General features: G+C 37.4%; 2 protein-coding genes across 4 annotated transcripts; both read left to right on the top strand.

The window, feature by feature from the left end:
• The first annotated feature begins 3,759 nt into the window (after window positions 1-3,759).
• LOC131298895 (bidirectional sugar transporter SWEET4-like) lies at window positions 3,760-6,657 on the top strand. 2 transcript variants are annotated; one of them, XR_009190571.1, is made up of 4 exons: window positions 3,760-4,122; window positions 5,214-5,351; window positions 6,041-6,265; window positions 6,368-6,657. XR_009190571.1 is itself a non-coding variant. In XM_058324398.1 (3 exons), exons 1-3 carry the CDS (start codon window positions 4,120-4,122, stop codon window positions 6,161-6,163), a joined length of 264 nt encoding a protein of 87 aa, XP_058180381.1. In that variant the 5' UTR covers window positions 3,764-4,119; the 3' UTR covers window positions 6,164-6,657. The 2 variants fall into 2 exon arrangements, 1 of the variants encoding a protein (XP_058180381.1); XM_058324398.1 differs by having other exon boundaries at window positions 3,764-4,122; window positions 6,041-6,657.
• A 7,695-nt stretch (window positions 6,658-14,352) lies between these two features.
• LOC131298894 (bidirectional sugar transporter SWEET7b-like) lies at window positions 14,353-18,543 on the top strand. Of its 2 annotated transcripts, none has more exons than XM_058324397.1 (6): window positions 14,353-14,574; window positions 15,568-15,604; window positions 16,351-16,561; window positions 16,993-17,154; window positions 17,401-17,528; window positions 18,221-18,360. In XM_058324397.1, coding segments are annotated over exons 1-6 (579 nt in total). In that variant the 5' UTR covers window positions 14,353-14,534; the 3' UTR covers window positions 18,222-18,360. The 2 variants fall into 2 exon arrangements, with proteins under 2 accessions (XP_058180380.1, XP_058180379.1); XM_058324396.1 differs by having other exon boundaries at window positions 14,364-14,574; window positions 17,401-17,538; window positions 18,221-18,543.
• The last annotated feature ends 503 nt before the right edge of the window (window positions 18,544-19,046 follow it).

Raw genomic sequence — 19,046 nt, 5'->3', positions numbered from 1 at the left:
GCAAGTTCATTGTTAATTACTTGTGTCCAATTTAGGTATTGTTGTTAACATTAAGAAACCATATATCGATACGTTTTTTTTTTTTTTGGTAACTCATCGTATATCGATATGTGTTGATCAATATATAACACGAAAACAAGAAATGAGATTTAAGCCCACGGCATGCAAGGCCTATGACTGGTGCAACCCAAAGCTCCACTAAAGAGAACACGCTTCTGTGACAAGAAGTCTCTCAAATACAGAAAATGAAATAATGTGTAGATCAGTTGTATTGGAAATATGTGAGGAATGTATCTCATATAGACATAGTAAGATTATTCAAAATAAATAAATAACATACGGAGGAAATTATAATCACATAATGAGAAAATGAAAAGACCATAACTAACCACTAAATAAGTAGTCGATAAATAAATTATATGTTTCCCTTCCTGGCATTTTTATTTCAATTTGAGAGAGAGAGAGAGAGAGAGAGAGAGAGCTCTTTGCTTATAGTAACTAGTAAGTAGTCAGAGGAAGGTCGCGCGGAGGCTCTGTATAAGAAAAAAAAAAAGGGGAAAATGATGGTCAATGACGTGTTTTGATAATTAATACCCGTCAATGATATTTTCTGCATTAACAAATATTTTTAGCATGTCCTTAGTGGGTATTAATTATCCAAACATGTCATCAGCCGTCATTTTTCAAAAATGGGAAGCCTATAGTCGGGGTCTGGAACAAATTAACACTAATACTTTAGTGATCATTTTTGGGTATCATGTGACATGTCATCAATCTATTGATAGAATATACTTAATTTCTCATGTAGTAGAGCATATTCCACCAATACTTTAGTAACACATCACATAGTACCCAAAACATGAATTCTTTCTTAAATCACCACTATACATTTTGTGGCCGATCAATTATGTGACCAATTTCCGTGTCAATAGAACTAGTGTGTGACACTAATAGTTCCTTCTTTGCTAAGGTAAGGAAGCACTAAATTGGTGGTATCTTTTGACTACAAATGGATTGGTGATTTGTTAACTTTCTCTCTTTTGTGTTTTGTTTCACTTTAGAGAAAGGTGAGCATGGGGGGTGGAAAAGAAATCAAAAGGGGGGAAGTGTACTCCAGAGGGCTAATGGGGATGAGCTAGGGGGGAATTAAAAAAGATGTGTGTATTAAAGGTGGAGGCTAGGCACCTGAGGAATAACAAAATATGCTTTTGAGATGATAATATCTTTGATGAGAGGGTACGTGTGTGACTCTATAACAAAGACTGATCATCATCAAAATGATCTGATCATAAAGTGGCATGGGAGCATAAGGTAGTGGTGCTTTCTTTCTTTCAGGGGACTACAACATATACGACAAATCTCGCGAGTGGTCGGAAGGATTTGTCCTCCTAGATTAGTCAAGGTACTCGTAAGCTGATCTGGACATCCGAATTATAAGAGGAAAAAAACATACTAGCCTAGTGTCCTATGCAATATTACGTGTACGCATTTATATTCAACTCTATGACTCAATGTTGTTTATATTCTACATCACCCGCTTTGGTCCAATCCCTTGTATCTCCTAGTTTTTAATCCAATCCCTAGCTAGTTTTTTTTGGCTTTCTCAACATTTAGGTATTAGCTATTAGCTAGAGAATAGGGTTCCAACCTAAGTCACATAATGACAGTACGTGAACAAGAACGATATCACGAGCGAACATAAAAGTGTATTACAAAAACATTCCGGCCAAACTACTAAAACTGGTGAGAGCGGGAGCAAAAAGTGAGTATTGAGGGTAGGGGCGGAGGGGCCTACTAAAAGATTATGTGGCCTACGTTCCAACATAGCTGGGATGATCTTCCTTAAGAAGTGTCATTTTCATTTTTTATCCCATTGCTGGTAAAGAAAGGGTAAGGAGGGAAAAAGCAGAGCACTGGTGAAGGCCCAGCCCAAAAAATTGAACAAACAAAAAAACACTGTAGTGGAAGATAGAAGACTATTATGCTACTATTATGCCTGACTTTTGCTTCAATTGATGATGCTGTATTCGGTGCTGAGGGGCTATAGTTTCCCCATGTTTGGATGATATTTGAAATGCAGATTGATTCTGAGTGTTAAGGTCTAAAACATTTTGTTGATGAAAGGCTCTGGGTTTGGATGTTTGCTGGGTATTTTATGTGTCCGGATAGCTTTGGTGGCTGTCATAGTCTGTGCTGATTCTATTACTCTATCAACTCCAAATACTGGAGGGCTAAGAGTCTTTGCTCAGTCTGCCTATCTTCGTTCAAGGCTATGTTGTTGTTGCTGCTGCTGCTGTTGTTAAGGGATGAAGTTGGCTTATATGTCATCTTTCAATTCCAGAATATGGACGGCTAAAAGTCTTTGCTGTTGGCTGCTCTCTGCTGGAATTTCGGCTGATTATGTTCCTGGAGTGCTAGCTGTTGGTGTTTATGCTTTGTTGCCGCTTAATCCCGCATAATTTGATGCTGAATATTCTTCATTTGCTCAGGTTCTAATGATGCCTCTCAACTGGTTTGCCAATCACTTTGAAGATCTCTGGTGCAAGCTGACCAAGGAATATGATTTTACTTAATCAATCTTTCTTTCAAGGGTCAGTCTTGCAAGGATATTGTCATTTAGCTTTGCTTGGTGTTTGAATGATTCCACTTATCCTTCCTTGTATCTAGAGTCCGGCCGTCTTGATATACCCTCTGTCGAGTTTTGATAAAATTTTGATGCCTATCAAAAAAAATTATGCTAGAACCAAAAATCTGGGCCGGGCCAATCCGGATCCTATAAATTAGGTTAAGAGTGGAAGTAAAAGAAAGCCTTTCCTCAACTCCGTTTGGTTGTTATGTATTTTCCGCCTTAAAGTTATTCTAGAAAACATTACAGATTCTGGAAGAATTAGTTAAAAAACGAGAGTCATGATACGAACCATGAGTTTTGCAATATAAGTTTTGAGGGAAAAAATTAATCGCAGTGAAAAACTTAAAGAGATGGATGTCACGAGTTTTTTTAACCAAACCAATTAATGAAAGAATATAAGAAGAAATTAGATTTTAATACAGTTATACGGAGTTCTTTGTCCTGTGAACTGGACCTCAAGGCCCGTGGAACTAGAGCTGCAAACGAACCGAGCCGCTCGCGAGCGGCTCGTGACTCAGCTCGCTAACGGCTCGTTCGAACTCGGTTCATCAAGCAAATGAACGAGCTCGAGCCATCATTTTCAGCTCATTTCATAAACGAGCCGAGCTCGAGCCACTTGATGCTCGGCTCGTTGAGCTCGCGAGCTGCCATATACAGTACATACATATACCAAACGAGCCATTCGAGCCGGACTCTTCTGTTTATGTCCTGCGGTTTCTCATCAATTAATGTGAGCACCACGTGTCGATGCCATAATGGTAATTTAGGAATACCTGACAACTTATCCTTGTTCTTCTCATTCACAGACACCATTATTGTAGAAGTTGATCATCATTAAGGCCTCATTCGACTAAATAAGTCATTTGACTTATTTTTTTATTCTTATTCAAATTTTTTTTGCATTAGTTAGTTTTTGTCAATTTTTTAAGGATTATTGCTTTGCCATGAAGAGATGAATTTAAAAGGTAAAAAAGTACGATCGAAATTCAATTTTTTTAATAAAGACAAAAAAATTGGCTTATTTTCGGCTTTATTCCAAAAAAAATTTGATTTTTATCGAAATTTTTTACTTTTTAGATTTCTCTCATAATGACACAAAGCAATAATCTTCAAAAAAATCAACGAAAAACTAACAAATACAAAAAAAAATTGAATAAAGACAAAAAAATAAATCAAAGAGCTTATTTAGCTGAATGAGCCCTAAGGATGGAGGCTTATGAATGTTAGATTGTGTGTTTGTCTATGGTCCTTTTCTTCCTGTTTCTTTATCATTACTCAAAATTTGGCTAACCTTTTGGTTGTGTGTGTAATTCTTTCATCTATTTCAGCACAATAATACTTGTCTTTTGATCTTGGCCGCGGTGGCGGTCCATGCTGCTATTGCTTGTGTTGCAGTTCTAGCAATCGACTCTCAGAGCATTAGATCCATTCTTGTGGCTTTTTTCTCAGTTGTATTTGGACTGTTACTCTGTGGCTCCCCTCTTACCGTCATGGTATGTCTATTTCATGTGCTTTTTTTTTTTCAACACTAGAACATGCACCATAATGGTAATTTAGGAATACCTGATAAGTTACTCGTTCACGGACACCATTATCGTAGAAGTTGATCATCATTATGGATGGGGAAAATATAGAGTCCTACTATGTACACCGACGGTTTCCGTAGGGAAACCGTACCGACGGCCACGCGCAGCCGTCTCCGGCCGCCGGACGGCCGATCCGAGCCGTCCAAAAATTATACATATATACACGAAAAAAGAGTGTTCAGATCAAGCACCTTACACACATCGGATGCCATTTATTCCCGCGTGGGCCCCCTCGGTTTTTTTTAAAAAAATTTTTGGACGGCTCGGATCGGCCGTCCGGTGGCCGGAGACGGCCGCGCGTGGCCGTCGGTACGATTTCCCTACGGAAACCGTCGGTGCAAATAGTTTTTTCGGAAAATATATGTGCACAAGTATCGAACGCCACTCCAAACGCACTTATGTAGGAGTTAAATCCACAAGAGATTTGGCATTAATTTAGTCAACAACTAGGCATCAACCAGATTTTTTCTCTAAGCATCCATGCCCGGGGGGCTTATGAATGTTAGATTGTGTGTTTGTCTATGGTCCTTTTCTTCGTGCTTCTTTATCGTTACTCGAAATTTGGCTAGCCTTTTGGTTGTGTGTGTAATTCTATCATCTATTTCAGCGCAATATTTGTGTTTTGATCTTGGCCGAGGTGGCAGTCCATGCTGTTATTGCTCGTGTTGCACTTCTAGCAATCGACTCCCAGAGCAAGAGATCCATTCTTGTGGGTGTTTTGTCAGTTGTATTTGGACTGTTAACTCAATGGCTCCTCTCTTACCATCATGGTATGTCTATTTCACCGAATCCCCTGCTTTTTTTTCAACACTAGATATACAACATGCGCCCGTCAAACATGAACGATTTTAATTGGTCCCGGGCCACGTTCACGTGTCGCCCCCAACTCCCGTCTCCCAACATGGACGTTCCCGACCAGCGAATAATTACTCATCAAACACACCCTTTTCAATTATTACTGTTGTGCTGATTATTTTATTTTCTGTTACTGAAAATAGAAAAAGGTTATCGATACCAAAAGCGTGGAATATATGCCCTTCTGGCTCTCTATGGCCTGGTTCTCTGATGGTGTTATCTGGGCGGCCTATGCTTTGATCAAGGTTCCCCCCACCATGAGGATTGACTGGTACATCTTGGTAAGTTAATTACTATAAGTTTTTGTTTCTTACTTTCTTGGATTAGTTCTCTTTTTCTATAAGAACTGCAACATTACGTTACCCCTTGGTACGTAAAAGCCTGTAAATGAATTGCTCTAGGCCAGCTCCCAAATGTTTTAACAAAAACTAGGGCAAATTTATTCAGCCCTAATAAACAGCCTCCTCCGAAAACAGTGTTATGTTTTGTTTGGCCAATGCCCGATTTGGGGATAAACTTGATTATAAAAAATATATATTAATTCGTATTTCGCAAGGGATCGAAATCGGAAGAAGAGTTGTGTTTAATTGATATATTTCCTATGAAACAAAAGATGTAGTATAATGATAATATACCTAATGGTTGATGAGTCACTGGAATCAAAGTATTAGGTTGAAATGTTGGAAAGATGATCTATATAGGGTATCAAAGCCCATTAGAATTATTCTCGCACCTAAAGCTGTGTTTGGCTCATAGATTAATGCGAAGATTTGAGGATGCATGCATGAAAAGAAAAGCCATTGTTTAACCTTTCTTCCAAATGTGTATTTTGTTTTCCTTAATTTCTTCCTTCCAATGAAACTAAATCCAAGATCCAAATTACACTAATAGAAAATGAGTACCATCGTATGCATCCTTCAAATTAAACTACATATGATTAATAGTACCTCCTCCTTTTCTTCTCCTGTAGACTGCCAATGGTCTTGCAGCAATTTGCGCTGCTGCCCAGCTCGTTCTGTGCGCCATGTATTTCGGTTCAACTCCAAAATCGAAGACCAATGATGATGATCCGAAGAAGCCAAAAAAAATGTAATCGATCCAAAAGTGGAATGGGCTGTAAATGGGCAGAATGGCAATGAACAGTCCCGGAAACCCAGTTTGTGGGACATTATTATTTCCATTGGACTTTCTTGAGGTGGGTGATTAATCCCTTTTTAAATTAATTTTGCTTATTCTTTTTTCTTACTAATATTCAATGAGTTATCATTTCTTCACCTTTGCTGGATGTGGGGACTAGCTGGAGCTGGAAATATCTATAAATTTTTCAAGGCGGCCCCGAGTTGGCTGTGGGGTGAAAGAAGATGACTTGATAAGTGATACCCAGAAAAAAACAGGCCATGATTTCCTGAGGTGGCTGTAAAGCATGACAAATTACAAGAAAGTTGGTCATAATGCTTCTAAAAATGTGTTTTACATGAATAATTAGACGAACTATTCTATCCATAGAAGTCTACAAGAATATTCTTGGATTGTAAGCAGTAGAAGTACTCTTCGCCTACCGTTCTGGAATTTATAGCATTTGGCATACCACGTATTCGTTCTTATTTCTCGTACTGAAAGAATCCATATATTTTAGGTAACATAGATCTGAACATGAGATTAGATTTACAATTTATCATTTTTCCCAAGCTCCTTTAATCATGAGAGAAAACCGAATCGCATGTGCTGCCGTGCATATGATCATCAAAATAGGCTTAGTAGAGTTGAGCATGGATAGATACATCTCCTGGTGAAATTAAAGATTTTAAATTTTGCTTAACAAAATGTTCAAAATTTTTTTTGGGGGGGTGGTGAAATTAAAGATTTTAAATTTTGCTTAACAAAATGTTCAAAATTTTGTTGGTTGGGGGGGGGGGGGGCGGGCTGGGGAAAGAAATTGTTATGCAAACCACTTTCCATGTGGACCAGCTGTCCAGTAGATTGCACTGTAGGAATATTTATTTTCAACCATTGAAAAGTCGATTGCACTGTAGGAATATTTATTTTCAACCATTGAAAAATCAAGCTTGACAAACAAACAAAAGACTCCGTTTGATAACAGTAATAAATGAGTGGGATTTGTAAGGAGATGAGATTAAGATTAGGATTGATAATAAGAAAGGATTAGTAATGAATACGTTTGTTTGAGATGAGATTGGATGATGGAATTATTAATATCATATTTGTTTGAGATGAGATTATGTGATGGATTTGGATTGAAAGAAGAAATTAGTAATAAGAATGGGTTGGGTTAATTGAGATTGGTAACACCATCTCCAGACCCCGTTTGTTAACCCTCTTAGCCCTTAGGATTGGACTACCAATCTCAATGGATTACCAATACTTTGTTTGGTAACCTAAAATGAGTTTGGACTATGAATCCAATGGACTAGCAAGCCGGGGATTAGGGGGTATTAGGAATACCCTGTGGGAGATGGTATTAATAGTCCAATCCCATTCCATTCACATTACCAATCCCTTCTCATTATCAATTCTTTCTATCAATCCAATGTTATCTCAAATTACTAATCCCTTCTCATTATCAATTCTTTCTATCAATCTAATCTTATCTCAAACAAACATGATATTAATAATCCCATCATCCAATCTCATTTCAAATAAACATACTCAATTTTCGTGTCAATAAAACCAGTGTGACACTAATAGTTCCTTCTTTGCTAAGGTAAGGAACCACTAATTAAATTGGTGGCATCTTTTGACCAGAAATGGATTGGTGATTTTTTTTTAGCCTTTTCTTTTGTGTTTTGTTTCACTTTAGAGAAAGGTGTGCATGGGCGGGGGGGGGGGGTAGGTGGGTTTAGCCTTTTCTTTTGTGTTTTGTTTCACTTTAGAGAAAGGTGTGCATGGGGGGGGGGGAGAGGGTTTAGGTGGGTGGTGGGAAGGACATGATCAAAGGGGGAAGTGTACTCCAGAGGGCTAATGGGGATGAGCCAGGGGGAATTAAAAAAAAAGATGAGTATTGAAGGTGGCGGCACCTGAGGAATAGCAAAACATGCTTAATTTTGGGATGATAAATCTTTGGTGAGAGGGTACGTGAGTGACTCTATAACAAAGACTGATCATCAAAAATCAAAATGATCTGATAAATTGGGAGCATAAGGCAGCGGTGCTTTCTTTCTTTCTTTCTTTCAGGCGACTACAACATATATGACAGGTCTCGCGAATAGGTGATAGGTTCGGTCTTCCAAAATTACTCGAGGTGCTCGTAATTTGGTCTGGACACCTGAATTACCATGAAAAATGAAACATACTAGCCTAGTGTCCTATGGAGTGTTACGTGTATGCATTTATATTCAACTTAGGCCTGTCAATGAACCGGATCCGATTCGAAAAATCCGATCTGATAATCCGAATCCGGTAATTCAAATACAGATCGGATTGGATTAAATCCGTTATCAATCCAAATCCGAACTTTTTTTTAAAAAAAATTAAAAAAAATTTTAGTTTTTTTTTTAATAAACAGTAAATTTTTTATTTTGAAAAAAAAAATGTTTAAGAAGTTGTATTTTTATTTTTATTTTTATTTTTTATTTTATTTTTTTATTTTATTTTTTTTGGGAAATTTTTTTTTTTTGCTAAAATTTTTGAAGTAAAAAAGTTTTCGGATCGGATTCGAATTTTCGGATCAGATCCGAATTTTTCGAATTCGGATTCGGATTACCACTATCGAATTCGGGTCTTATCGGATTCGAATCTGGCCCATTGACAGGCCTAATTCAACTCTGTGTCTCAATGTTTGTTTATATTCTACACCACCCACTTTGGTCCAATCCCTTATATCACCTTGTTTTCAGTCCAATCCCTCGTTTAATTATTTGCTTTTTCAGCATTTAGCATTTTAGCTAATTGCCCGAGAATGGGGTTCCAACCTAAGTCACGTGCGTGAGCAAGAACAACATCACGAGCGCGAGCATAAAAGTATATCATAAAAGCATTCCAAACTACTCCCTCCGTCCCAATTTGTTTTGTCTACTTTGACTTTCTCTTAATTTAAGAAAACATCATTATTACATTGACTTTTTATCAATTTTACCATTTTAGCCCTTTGATAGAATATTAAAATTGGAGCCAAATTTATTTCATATCCTGTCATGATATCCATGTTGATTCCATTCCGTGGTTGTATTAGAACTGATCAGCATGCATTAATTAAGCTCAGAGTAGAATGTACTTTTCTTATGGGGGAGAATGGCGCCTTAGATTTAAATTTTGAAATTCTAAACCTTTTTAAATGTAAAAGGAAATGAGGGGTAAAATGGTAATACGGACATCCAAAAATGAAAAGTTTTGAAACAAGCATATCATTTTGGGACATTCCAAAAAAGAATAAGGACATAACAAAGTGAAACGGAGGGAGTACTAAAACTAGTGAGAGCAAGAGCAAAAAGTGAGGATTGAGGATAAGGTCAGAAGGGCCTACTAGAAGATTACGTGACCTATGTTCCAACATAGTTGAGATGTTCTTCCTTAAGCAATGACGTCATTTTTTATCCCATTACCATGTTTAATTATCTCTTTGTATAGGGTTTGAGATTAATAAAATATATTTTCACCAATTATTGCGTTTAAACATCAATTGAAAATGCAGTTTTAAATTAAAGATTTTATATGTAATTTGACCGGACAGTGAAATCCTATAGAATAATCGTTTTTGGGCGGAGGTTAGAATAATTCTAAAATGATATACACGAATGTACATACAAATAGAGAGCTGGTTACAAGCCACGCGGCAAGCTCAAAAACACTGTGCCACAGCCCCTCCATGAAATTTGAAAGACAAATAATATCGTTCCACTAATTAAAATAAGTACATAAGTACTTATTTTTTCAATTAAAGGTGATGTATTGTGACAAAATCATGACCAATCTCGTAAAATGAAAAATAAATACTTAAAAAATAAAAACCTTAGCGAAACGGTGACTAAATTAAAGAAAATAGAATGCATGGCATTTCTTTAGTTGTTGGAAGTTGATGCCTGCAGTCTTCAGAATTTCGATAATCTTGTTTTCGGAAATGTTGCATTGGAGTTGTCAATTGCTCACAAATCAGAGCATTACGAGCATCAGCCGGATCAACAAATTATAAACCAAATACTAATATTTTTTCTGATCACTCAGGTGTCTGCACCAGCTTTTATATTTTTTTTATAAAATAAAAGATTTATTGTACACGAATGAGACAAATGACATCTATATCAAATGATGGTTACACCAATTTTGTATTACAATATGCCATTCTGATCTAACTTTTCTTTTCTTTTCTTTTTTTTGGGATAAGAGGGTTTTAATCATGATCAATTCAGTCTTTTTGGGAGTAAAGAAAGGGTTGGGAGGGAACAAGCAGAGCACTGGTGAAGACCCGGCCCAAAAAGTTGAACAAACAAAAATATTGTAGACGGAGGATAGAAGACTAATATGCTAGAACCAAAACTCTGGCCGGGCCAATCGGATCCTACAAATTAGGTTAGTTGAGGTAGAAGAAAGGCTATCTTCTACCCCGTTCGATTGTTAAGAATTTTCCGAGACTAAAAATTATTCTCGAAAACACTACAGATTGTGGAGGAATTAGTTACAAAACGAAAGTCATGATACTCGAAAACACTGACATGTTATGCAAGAAAGTTTGAGGCAAAAATTAATCGCGGTGAGAAACTTAAAGCCATGGATATGACGAGTTTTTTTTTTTTACCTAACCAATTAATGAAAGAATATAAGAAGAAATTAGATTTTAATACAGTTCTAGTTTTCTTTGTCCTGTGAACCCTCAAGGCCTTGTGGAAGAGACGGGACGGAAATTGAGATGTCTTGGGCTTCTCTTCAGTTTGGGCCATTTTAAGAACCCATTTCCTAGTCGTCGCTAGAAGCCCATTAAATGCTGGGGAAAATGACAGTTAATAACGTGTTTTGATAATTAATATTCGTCAATGACATTTTCAGCATTAAAAAATATTCTCAACATGTCATTGGCGGATATTAATTATCAAAATAAGTCATGGCCCGTCATTTTCACTAAATGTGCTGATAATCAAAAAGGTAATAGGATTCTTCTAGGTCGGCTTTATATCAGTGGATTTCACTCCATTAGGTTCTTGTGCATAAATGCGTACGAGTATTTTGTGATCGGAACGAAGCTTTAGATGTATCCGTCCTAAAAATAAGGAGAAAAAGATGATATTTGTTACTCATATGAAAGAAAAATAGTACTCCACCTGAAGTTTTAGGTTCTCAAATAGTCAAACTTACCCTCTTATCCGCCCTCAAATCGTCAAACTTATTTTGGTTGAACTTATTTTGTTTTGTTGGACTATAATATTTTGTTCAATTTTAGTTGGACTTTCATATTTTTACCTTGCACGGCTAACTCAACGCCAACAGTAAGGAAAATTTATTTTATATCCAAAAAAGTAAAAAAATTCAGTGCAAATTTTGAACCGCTTGAACCCCTTGGATTAGTAGTACTATAGCTACTCTTGACATTAGAGTCATTGGACTTAAATATCGGCCGCAATGTAGTGGTATTTCGATCCTCTGATACTACACGAGTTGTACGTGTGCTATAAATAATTCACACCTATATCATCCGATCCCAGCTATGAGATCCGGGGATCCTGCAGGGCACCCTGTAGGGCAGATCACAACAGTCCAAACATGTAACACGCCCAAGTGCAAGGTGCACTATAGGGTTTCCCGTTCTGTTAATAAATAGAGTTCTTTTTGGACACTGCTAATGCCACGATAAGAATTTGGAAAAATGACGGTCTAAGACGTGTTTCGATAATTAATACCCACCAAGGACAAACTAAGAACATTTATTAATACTAAAAATGTCATTGGCAGGTATTAATTATCAAAACACGTCATTGTCCATCATTTTTCCTAAGAATTTATAGTGCGAATTTATAGTGCCACGACATTTTACAGCATCTAACAAGTGTACCCCTGTCTCTTTCCCCACATCCAACTTTTCTCTCATCTTGGTCCATTGCACTCCCTCATCCCGTCTCACTCTGGTAGTGATGTTACTCAACTAACAGAAAATATGATGGTTAATCAATATAATTCTCTTTAAAATCTATATTTTGAGAGTCAACTCGAGGTCCACTATCTAATTAGATTTGATCAGCCTAATATCTTTGAAGAAGAACAAAGTACTTTGGCCTTCTTTGCATCGCTGTTTGAGATGTTCAAATCAAGCGAAGCAACCGCCGATTATCTTGAAATAAATTAGGACAGCCGTTGAAATTCTAATCGAGCAATAGAATCGTAATGGTAAGAGAGGAATGTACATGATGGTGGTGTTGGACATTTTGTATTGATAGAAGATCGACAGAGGATTAGATCTTGGAAGGGAGGTAAATTGATCTGGTGTCGTTGTTCGTTTTGGGGATACCGATGGTGGATTAATCGAAAGAGACCCAAAAAGGAGGGGAGATGGAGGTCTGAGGGGAACTGGATTTTGCATGTAGTAGGCCCGACGAGAGAGAGAGAGACTCCAGAAGGGTAAAATTGTGAAACTAAAGTAACTCTCGTGGCATTAAAGGATTTGATCGTGGCATTAGCGGTGTCCTTGTTTTTCTGTTTGGTTAGATTTTTCTTAATCTATATTGTAAAATAGGACGGGTTTTATCTACTCATACAAACAAAAACACGTCTTCAGCCGTCAGATCGAAATTCCAATAGGTTACAGCCATTGAATTGAATCATTGATTTCAACTTATTAATAAGTCTCATGTCTGTTTACCCATTTCTGTAATCCAACCTATTTTCAATAGGTTGCAGTCATTTTGTATTCCTCTCTCTTCTCTCCTCTCTCCCTCCATAGTTACGGTCTCTCTCTCTCTCCATATCCGCGAAAAAATCTATTTGGTTTTCTCTTTCCGGTAAGAATCCCCCCATCCTCAATTTTGCACTAAACTAGGGTTTTCCTAAATTGTTGTTTAATCTTCAAAACAAAGAAAAAACAAAAGGGCAAAAAATATGATTACCAGGCTTGGTGTTTAAATTGTTGTTTAATCCACAAAAAAGTTTAGTGTATTGAATTTCAGCCTTTAATTGGTGTATTGAAGTATTAGTGTATTGAAGTTTCAGCCTTTGATTGGTGTATTGATGTGTTAGTTCTAGAGGTTCAATAAAATGATTATCAAGCTTAATAGTATATGGGTTCTACATGTCATGGCCTATGTACAGCCATTTTTTTGTAGCTTTGTAGTATATGGGTTCTTAATGTTTGAATCCTAACAAAAAACTTTCAATTCTTCATGTCATGACCTCTTGGGTATATTAAAAATTTTGATATAAATTTTACTCTTTTTTGTCGAAAGGCTAAAACAATGGCCAAGGAAAAACAAAAGGGAACAATCACAAATAAGGAAAACAAAAAAGATAACCACTACAGGGAAGGAAAAATAAAATTCATGTCCAATGGTATTTGATAAAAAAAAAAAAGACCAAAAAGAAACATGTTTCCATGAGAGAGAGAGAGAGAGAGAGAGAGAGAGAGAGAGCAATTCAATTAACTCCAGTTGTTTCCAAGAACATGTCGCATTGTGTCTTTAAACTGTGTTTAGAATGCATTGCGTCGTGTCTTCCACTAGTCCTATTATAACTTGGGGCACAAATATAACCTTTAATGAAACATTGTCACAGGTGTGCAAAATATTATCCATGTTGTGTTACTAGACTTTCTTCTCCCACACGAAATTAAAAAGGGAAGTCCGGAATAGGCTAAGACCATGGGAAAATTTTTCAATGTCGGGTTGGTACCACGTGGTATCCGTTCGGCGCATCCAAGCCGTCTATTGCATTTTTTGACTGCTCATATTTGGAGAGAGAAAGTGTCGAGATGAGAAAAGAGAAAGTTTCAATCCGAACCGTCCAAAAATGTATTGAAGGGCTCGAAAATATCGAACGAGTATCACGTGGGATACATCCATCAGACACCGAAAAATCTCTCAAGACCATGAGCCAAAGGTTCTAATCCAACCCTGTTACGTATTGTCCGCATTGAGAGCAGTAGTTGTAATTACATGGAAAACCAGCACGAATTTACATCGATCCACACACGTTAACTAACTGAACCGCCTCGACGTCGTGCCCTGCATGCACTGTGAAGTGAGAGAGAGAGAGAGAGAGAGGGAGAGAGAGAGAATTAAATCCGAAAACAGATAATGTTGAACATCTTAATCCTGATCGTAATCCAAAACTTGTATTCCGGGTTTAATCTCAACAGAGTCCTAATTTGTTGCAAATTCTGATACGATCTTTCTTGCTCGGGAATTCCGACTCCTCTCTCTCTCTCTCTCCCGTACTATATCATAACCGTCTCTTCACCCCCAACAACAACTTCACACAATTTTCACCTCCTCTCTCTCTCTCTCTCTCTCTCTCTAAACAAAGCTTCGAAGATGTCTTGGGCAATTGCTCGCACTGTCATTGGCATTATTGGTATGCGCTTCAAACACCACCACCCCCGCGCCCCCCCCCCCCCCCCCCCCCCCCCCCCCCCACCCCCCACCCGCCCCCACCCCCCCCCCCCCGCTCTCTCTCTCTATACGTACACATACATTGCTATGTCACTCATGAACTGATCTTCGTTTTGTATGTGTTCTCATGTTCTGTTAGTTTGCTCTAAGGTTTGATGAGCGATCGTCTTTTTCTTTTCTGGAATTTGATGATGATTCTGAATTTTTTTTATTTTTAAAAACACTGTTCTAGAAAACCTGATTTTGAGGCCGGGGTTTAGAGTAGATAGAGGTTGTTTGTTTCAAATCATATCAGCCGTCACCTAACAGGATTTTGAACCTTCGGTACCGTTATTTGCCTATGTAATAGCCAATAATGTCCGATATATAGCCGTATCAACGATGTCGTCACGTTTTCGAATACCACGGTTTAAATCCTTGGTTAGTTGATTGAATGTTTATGCTATGTTTGGTTTCCTAGAGAGACTTGAGTCTCGGATATTTCGATTCTATTGGAGAACAGAAACAATAGAAGGAAGAACTAGATCATGAATTCTATCTCTGTTTGAAAAACTGTTTTATCTGCATGTATGATGGAACTTGAAGTATTATTAATCGCTGGTTTGGTGTTGGATTTATTCTAATTTAATCTATGTGCTACTCCCTCCGTCCTTAAATAAGTGTTCGGCGCGCAAAACTAAACTTTACAAAACATGCATATTTTTCATTAAAAAATTTAATTTTTTTCACAATCTAATAGAACCCATTGTTATCTATTGATTTATGGAAAAAAATAGATTTTTTTAACCAAACAAATGTGTTTTTTTGAAGGCCTAGTTTTTCGCGCCGGACACTTATTTAGGGACGGATAGAGTACTATATATGTGATCGATACTCCTTGTTGATTTCACGGTTTTGATTGATTCAATTCTGTTTAATTTGGTCTAATTATACATTTGGTCTTCTCTGTCTGCAGGGAATGTCACCTCTTTCTTCCTGTTTGGCTCGCCAATGTGACATCTCTCTCCCTCTTTGGCTCTTTCTATGATATAAAATACATATATGTCTCTGTGTGTGAAAATATTTGTTTGTTGGCCAACATGAAATCCCTATTAAATACTGTAGGAGTCTAACAATTATTAACAAAAAGTTTTTACGTCAATTTTGCCAGTATTCTTTTTATTTGGCGGAATTGAAGAGTAAGAAACTAAATAGATAATAAACAGTTTACATGGAATTTTGTCAGTATTATATCATCCTTCACTCTAGTAGGAAGATATGGGTGAGCTCCATTAGAATTCAAATAGGAAAATTTAGGTGTACGTACAGAATTACGTGAACAAATTTCTAATACACTCGGCAATTATGTGAACAAATTCTAACACACTTGGCATCAGATTTATGTGCTAATATTAGAAAATTATGAGAGGCTTACGTATATCAAACGAATCTAGATACATGTATTTTCACATTTGTGCACATGTGTTTAGTATACATAGATAGATAGAGAATAGATAGATACATGAGAGACTACTCGTAGGAATTAGTCGGGCAAAGAACTGTTCACTCTCTTCATAGAAAGTAAGGTAAAAAAATCCCAAAACACTGATTTTCTGTGATAATTTAGTTAATGGTCAAACAAAAGACTAATCACTTCATCTTCTACCATGCATTGTTTACTTTTCACACAGGCAAGCTCTTTGGCAACTTCTGCTAACCACAATATTTATGATAGAGAATTTTTTTATTTTTTATTTAGTAAGGAGGTGGCTTACAGAATTTGCAAGAACAAATCAGTGGAGGGCTTCCAGCCATATCCGTACATTGGAGCCACGATAAACTGTATATTCTGGGTCTTTTACGGCATCATTACCCCAAACAGCACCCTCGTTGTCACAATCAATTCCATTGGTCTCTTTTTGCAGTTGGTCTATCTCGCCATATTCTTGTATTTTTCAAAGCAGCAAAGGGTATGAAGTAAACCGATCGATTCCCTTTCCTTTTTACGTTCATTCTTTTTATGTCCTGCAGTTTCTCATCTATTGCGAGCACCACGAACATGGCGATACCATAATAGTAATGGAGTACCTAATAAGTTTCCCTTGTACTTATCGTTCACCAACACCATTATTGTAGAAGTTGATCATTTAGGATGGGGAAAAGATATGTAAACAACTATCAAACACCGCTCCAAACGCACTTCTGCAGGAGTTAAATCGACAAGAGATTTGGCATTTATTTTACTCAATAACTAGGCATCAACCAGATTTTTTACTCTGAGCATCTATGCAGGGGGTCTTATGAATGTTAGATTGTGTGTTTGTCTATGGTCCTTTTCTTCGTGCTTCTTTATCAGTACCGGAAATTTGGCTAACCCTTTTAATTCCTTCATCTATTTCAGCGCAAGATTGCTCTTTTTCTCTTGGCCGAGGTGGCAGTCACTGTTGTTATTGCTTGTATTGCACTTCTAGCAATCCACTCCAAGAGCACTAGATCCATTCTTGTGGGTGTTTTCTCAGTTCTATTTGGACTGATTCTCTATGGCTCCCCTCTCATCATCATGGTATGTCTCTATTTCACAAAATCCCCTGCTTTTTTTCCCAACACTAGAACATGTGCCGTCAAACATGAACAATTCTGGTCCTGGGGCACGCTCACGTGGCGTCCCAAGGCCCTTCTCCACGGCCCAGCCCCCAACTCCCGTCTCCCAACGTGGATTTTCCTGACCATTGAATAATTACTCATCAAACACACCCTTTTCAATTATTACTGCTGTGCTGATTATTTTATTTTTTGTTATCGAAAATAGAAAAAGGTTATCGTTACCAAAAGCGTGGAATTTATGCCCGTGTGGCTCTCTGTGGCCTGTTTCTCTAATGGTGTTATCTGGGCGGCCTATGCTTTGATCAAGGTTCCCCCCACCATGAGGATTGACTGGTACATCTTGGTAAGTTACCATAAGTTTTTGTTTCTTACTTTCTTGGATTAGTTCTCTTTTTCTATAGGGAAAATGACGGCCCAAGACGTGTTTTAATAATTAATACCCGTCAAGGACATGTTGAGAACATTTGTTAACGTTGAAAATATCTTTGACGGGTATTAATTTTCAAAACACATGCCATTTTTTCCCTTTCATATAAGAACTACAACATTAATTTTCAAAACACGTGCCATTTTTTCCCTTTCATATAAGAACTGCAACATTATAAGAACTGCAACATTAATTTTCAAAACACGTGCCATTTTTTCCCTTTCATATAAGAACTGCAACATTACGTTACCCCTTTATTCAACCCTAATAAACAGCCTCCTCCGAAAACAGTGTCATGTTTTGTTTAGCAATGCCCGATTTGGGGATAAACTTTATTATAAAATATATATATTAATTCGTATTTCGCAAGGGATCGAAATTTTGGAAGAAGATTTCTGTTTAATTGATACTTCCTACTTATGAAACAAAATATGTAGTATAATGATAATACCTAATGGTTGATGAGTCACTGGAATCAAAGTATTGGGTTGAAATGTTGGAAAGATTATCTACACATGATAATGAGTAACATCGTATGCATGCGTCCTTCAAATTAAACTACACATGATCAATACCTCCTCTTTTGCTTCTCCTGTAGATTTCCAATGGTGTTGGAGCAATTTTCGCCGCTGCCCAGCTCATTCTGTACGCCACTTATTACAGTTCAACTCCGAAATCAAAGACCAGTGATGATCCGAAGAAGCCGAAGGGCTCGAAACCTGAGGTGCAGCTATCGGAAGTCTGATCGATCACTCCCTCCCAACTTAGGATGTCCACAAATATCCGTTCCTCTAGACTTGGGTTTTTTTTTCCTGGAAATATTTGGAATTTTGGGATTTCTATGGTACAGTTTCGGAATTTTGTTTTTACGTTCTTGATTTTGGTAGGATTGAACACATTATAACAAGGCATGGTTTTTCTTGGATTGATGTCACTATTAGTTAAATTCGTTTAGAGCCTGATGCTCACTAGTGGGATCATGTATGAAAATCCAAGTGGGAAAACCTATGCAGGTGCGTTAGATTTTTGTTTCACTTTTGGTCATCGTATTTTTTTGATGACTGAAATTCCGAACCGGCTAGCATGTGCGCTTTTGGTGATCGTATTATTGACCACATTTGAGTATTGTTTTGATATGGTGCCTTACGTGCACTTGGTACGTGACTATCATACCCCCGTCAAAGGTTGGTACGAGTTCCCAATTTCCCAATTTCAACTTCGGCCTACAAGCTTGAAGTCCTGCTAATACGTACCTTATTTTTGTTGATTAATCTTATAAATTATAGATATAGATATTTATATATAAGTTATAGAGTTACCGGTCACAACACCCCGCGCTCTCCAGCTTGAATTCATCACTACTGTGTGGTCTCGATTGAATGATGTGGTGAACAAACGTGATAAAAGAGTGATTAGCTCCCACA

The sequence above is a fragment of the Rhododendron vialii genome, chromosome 8a (assembly GCF_030253575.1).
Source record: "Rhododendron vialii isolate Sample 1 chromosome 8a, ASM3025357v1".
Classification (NCBI taxonomy): Eukaryota; Viridiplantae; Streptophyta; class Magnoliopsida; order Ericales; family Ericaceae; genus Rhododendron; species Rhododendron vialii.
Note: the sequence above shows the minus strand (reverse complement) of the source record. Positions and strands in the feature narration are given on the sequence as shown.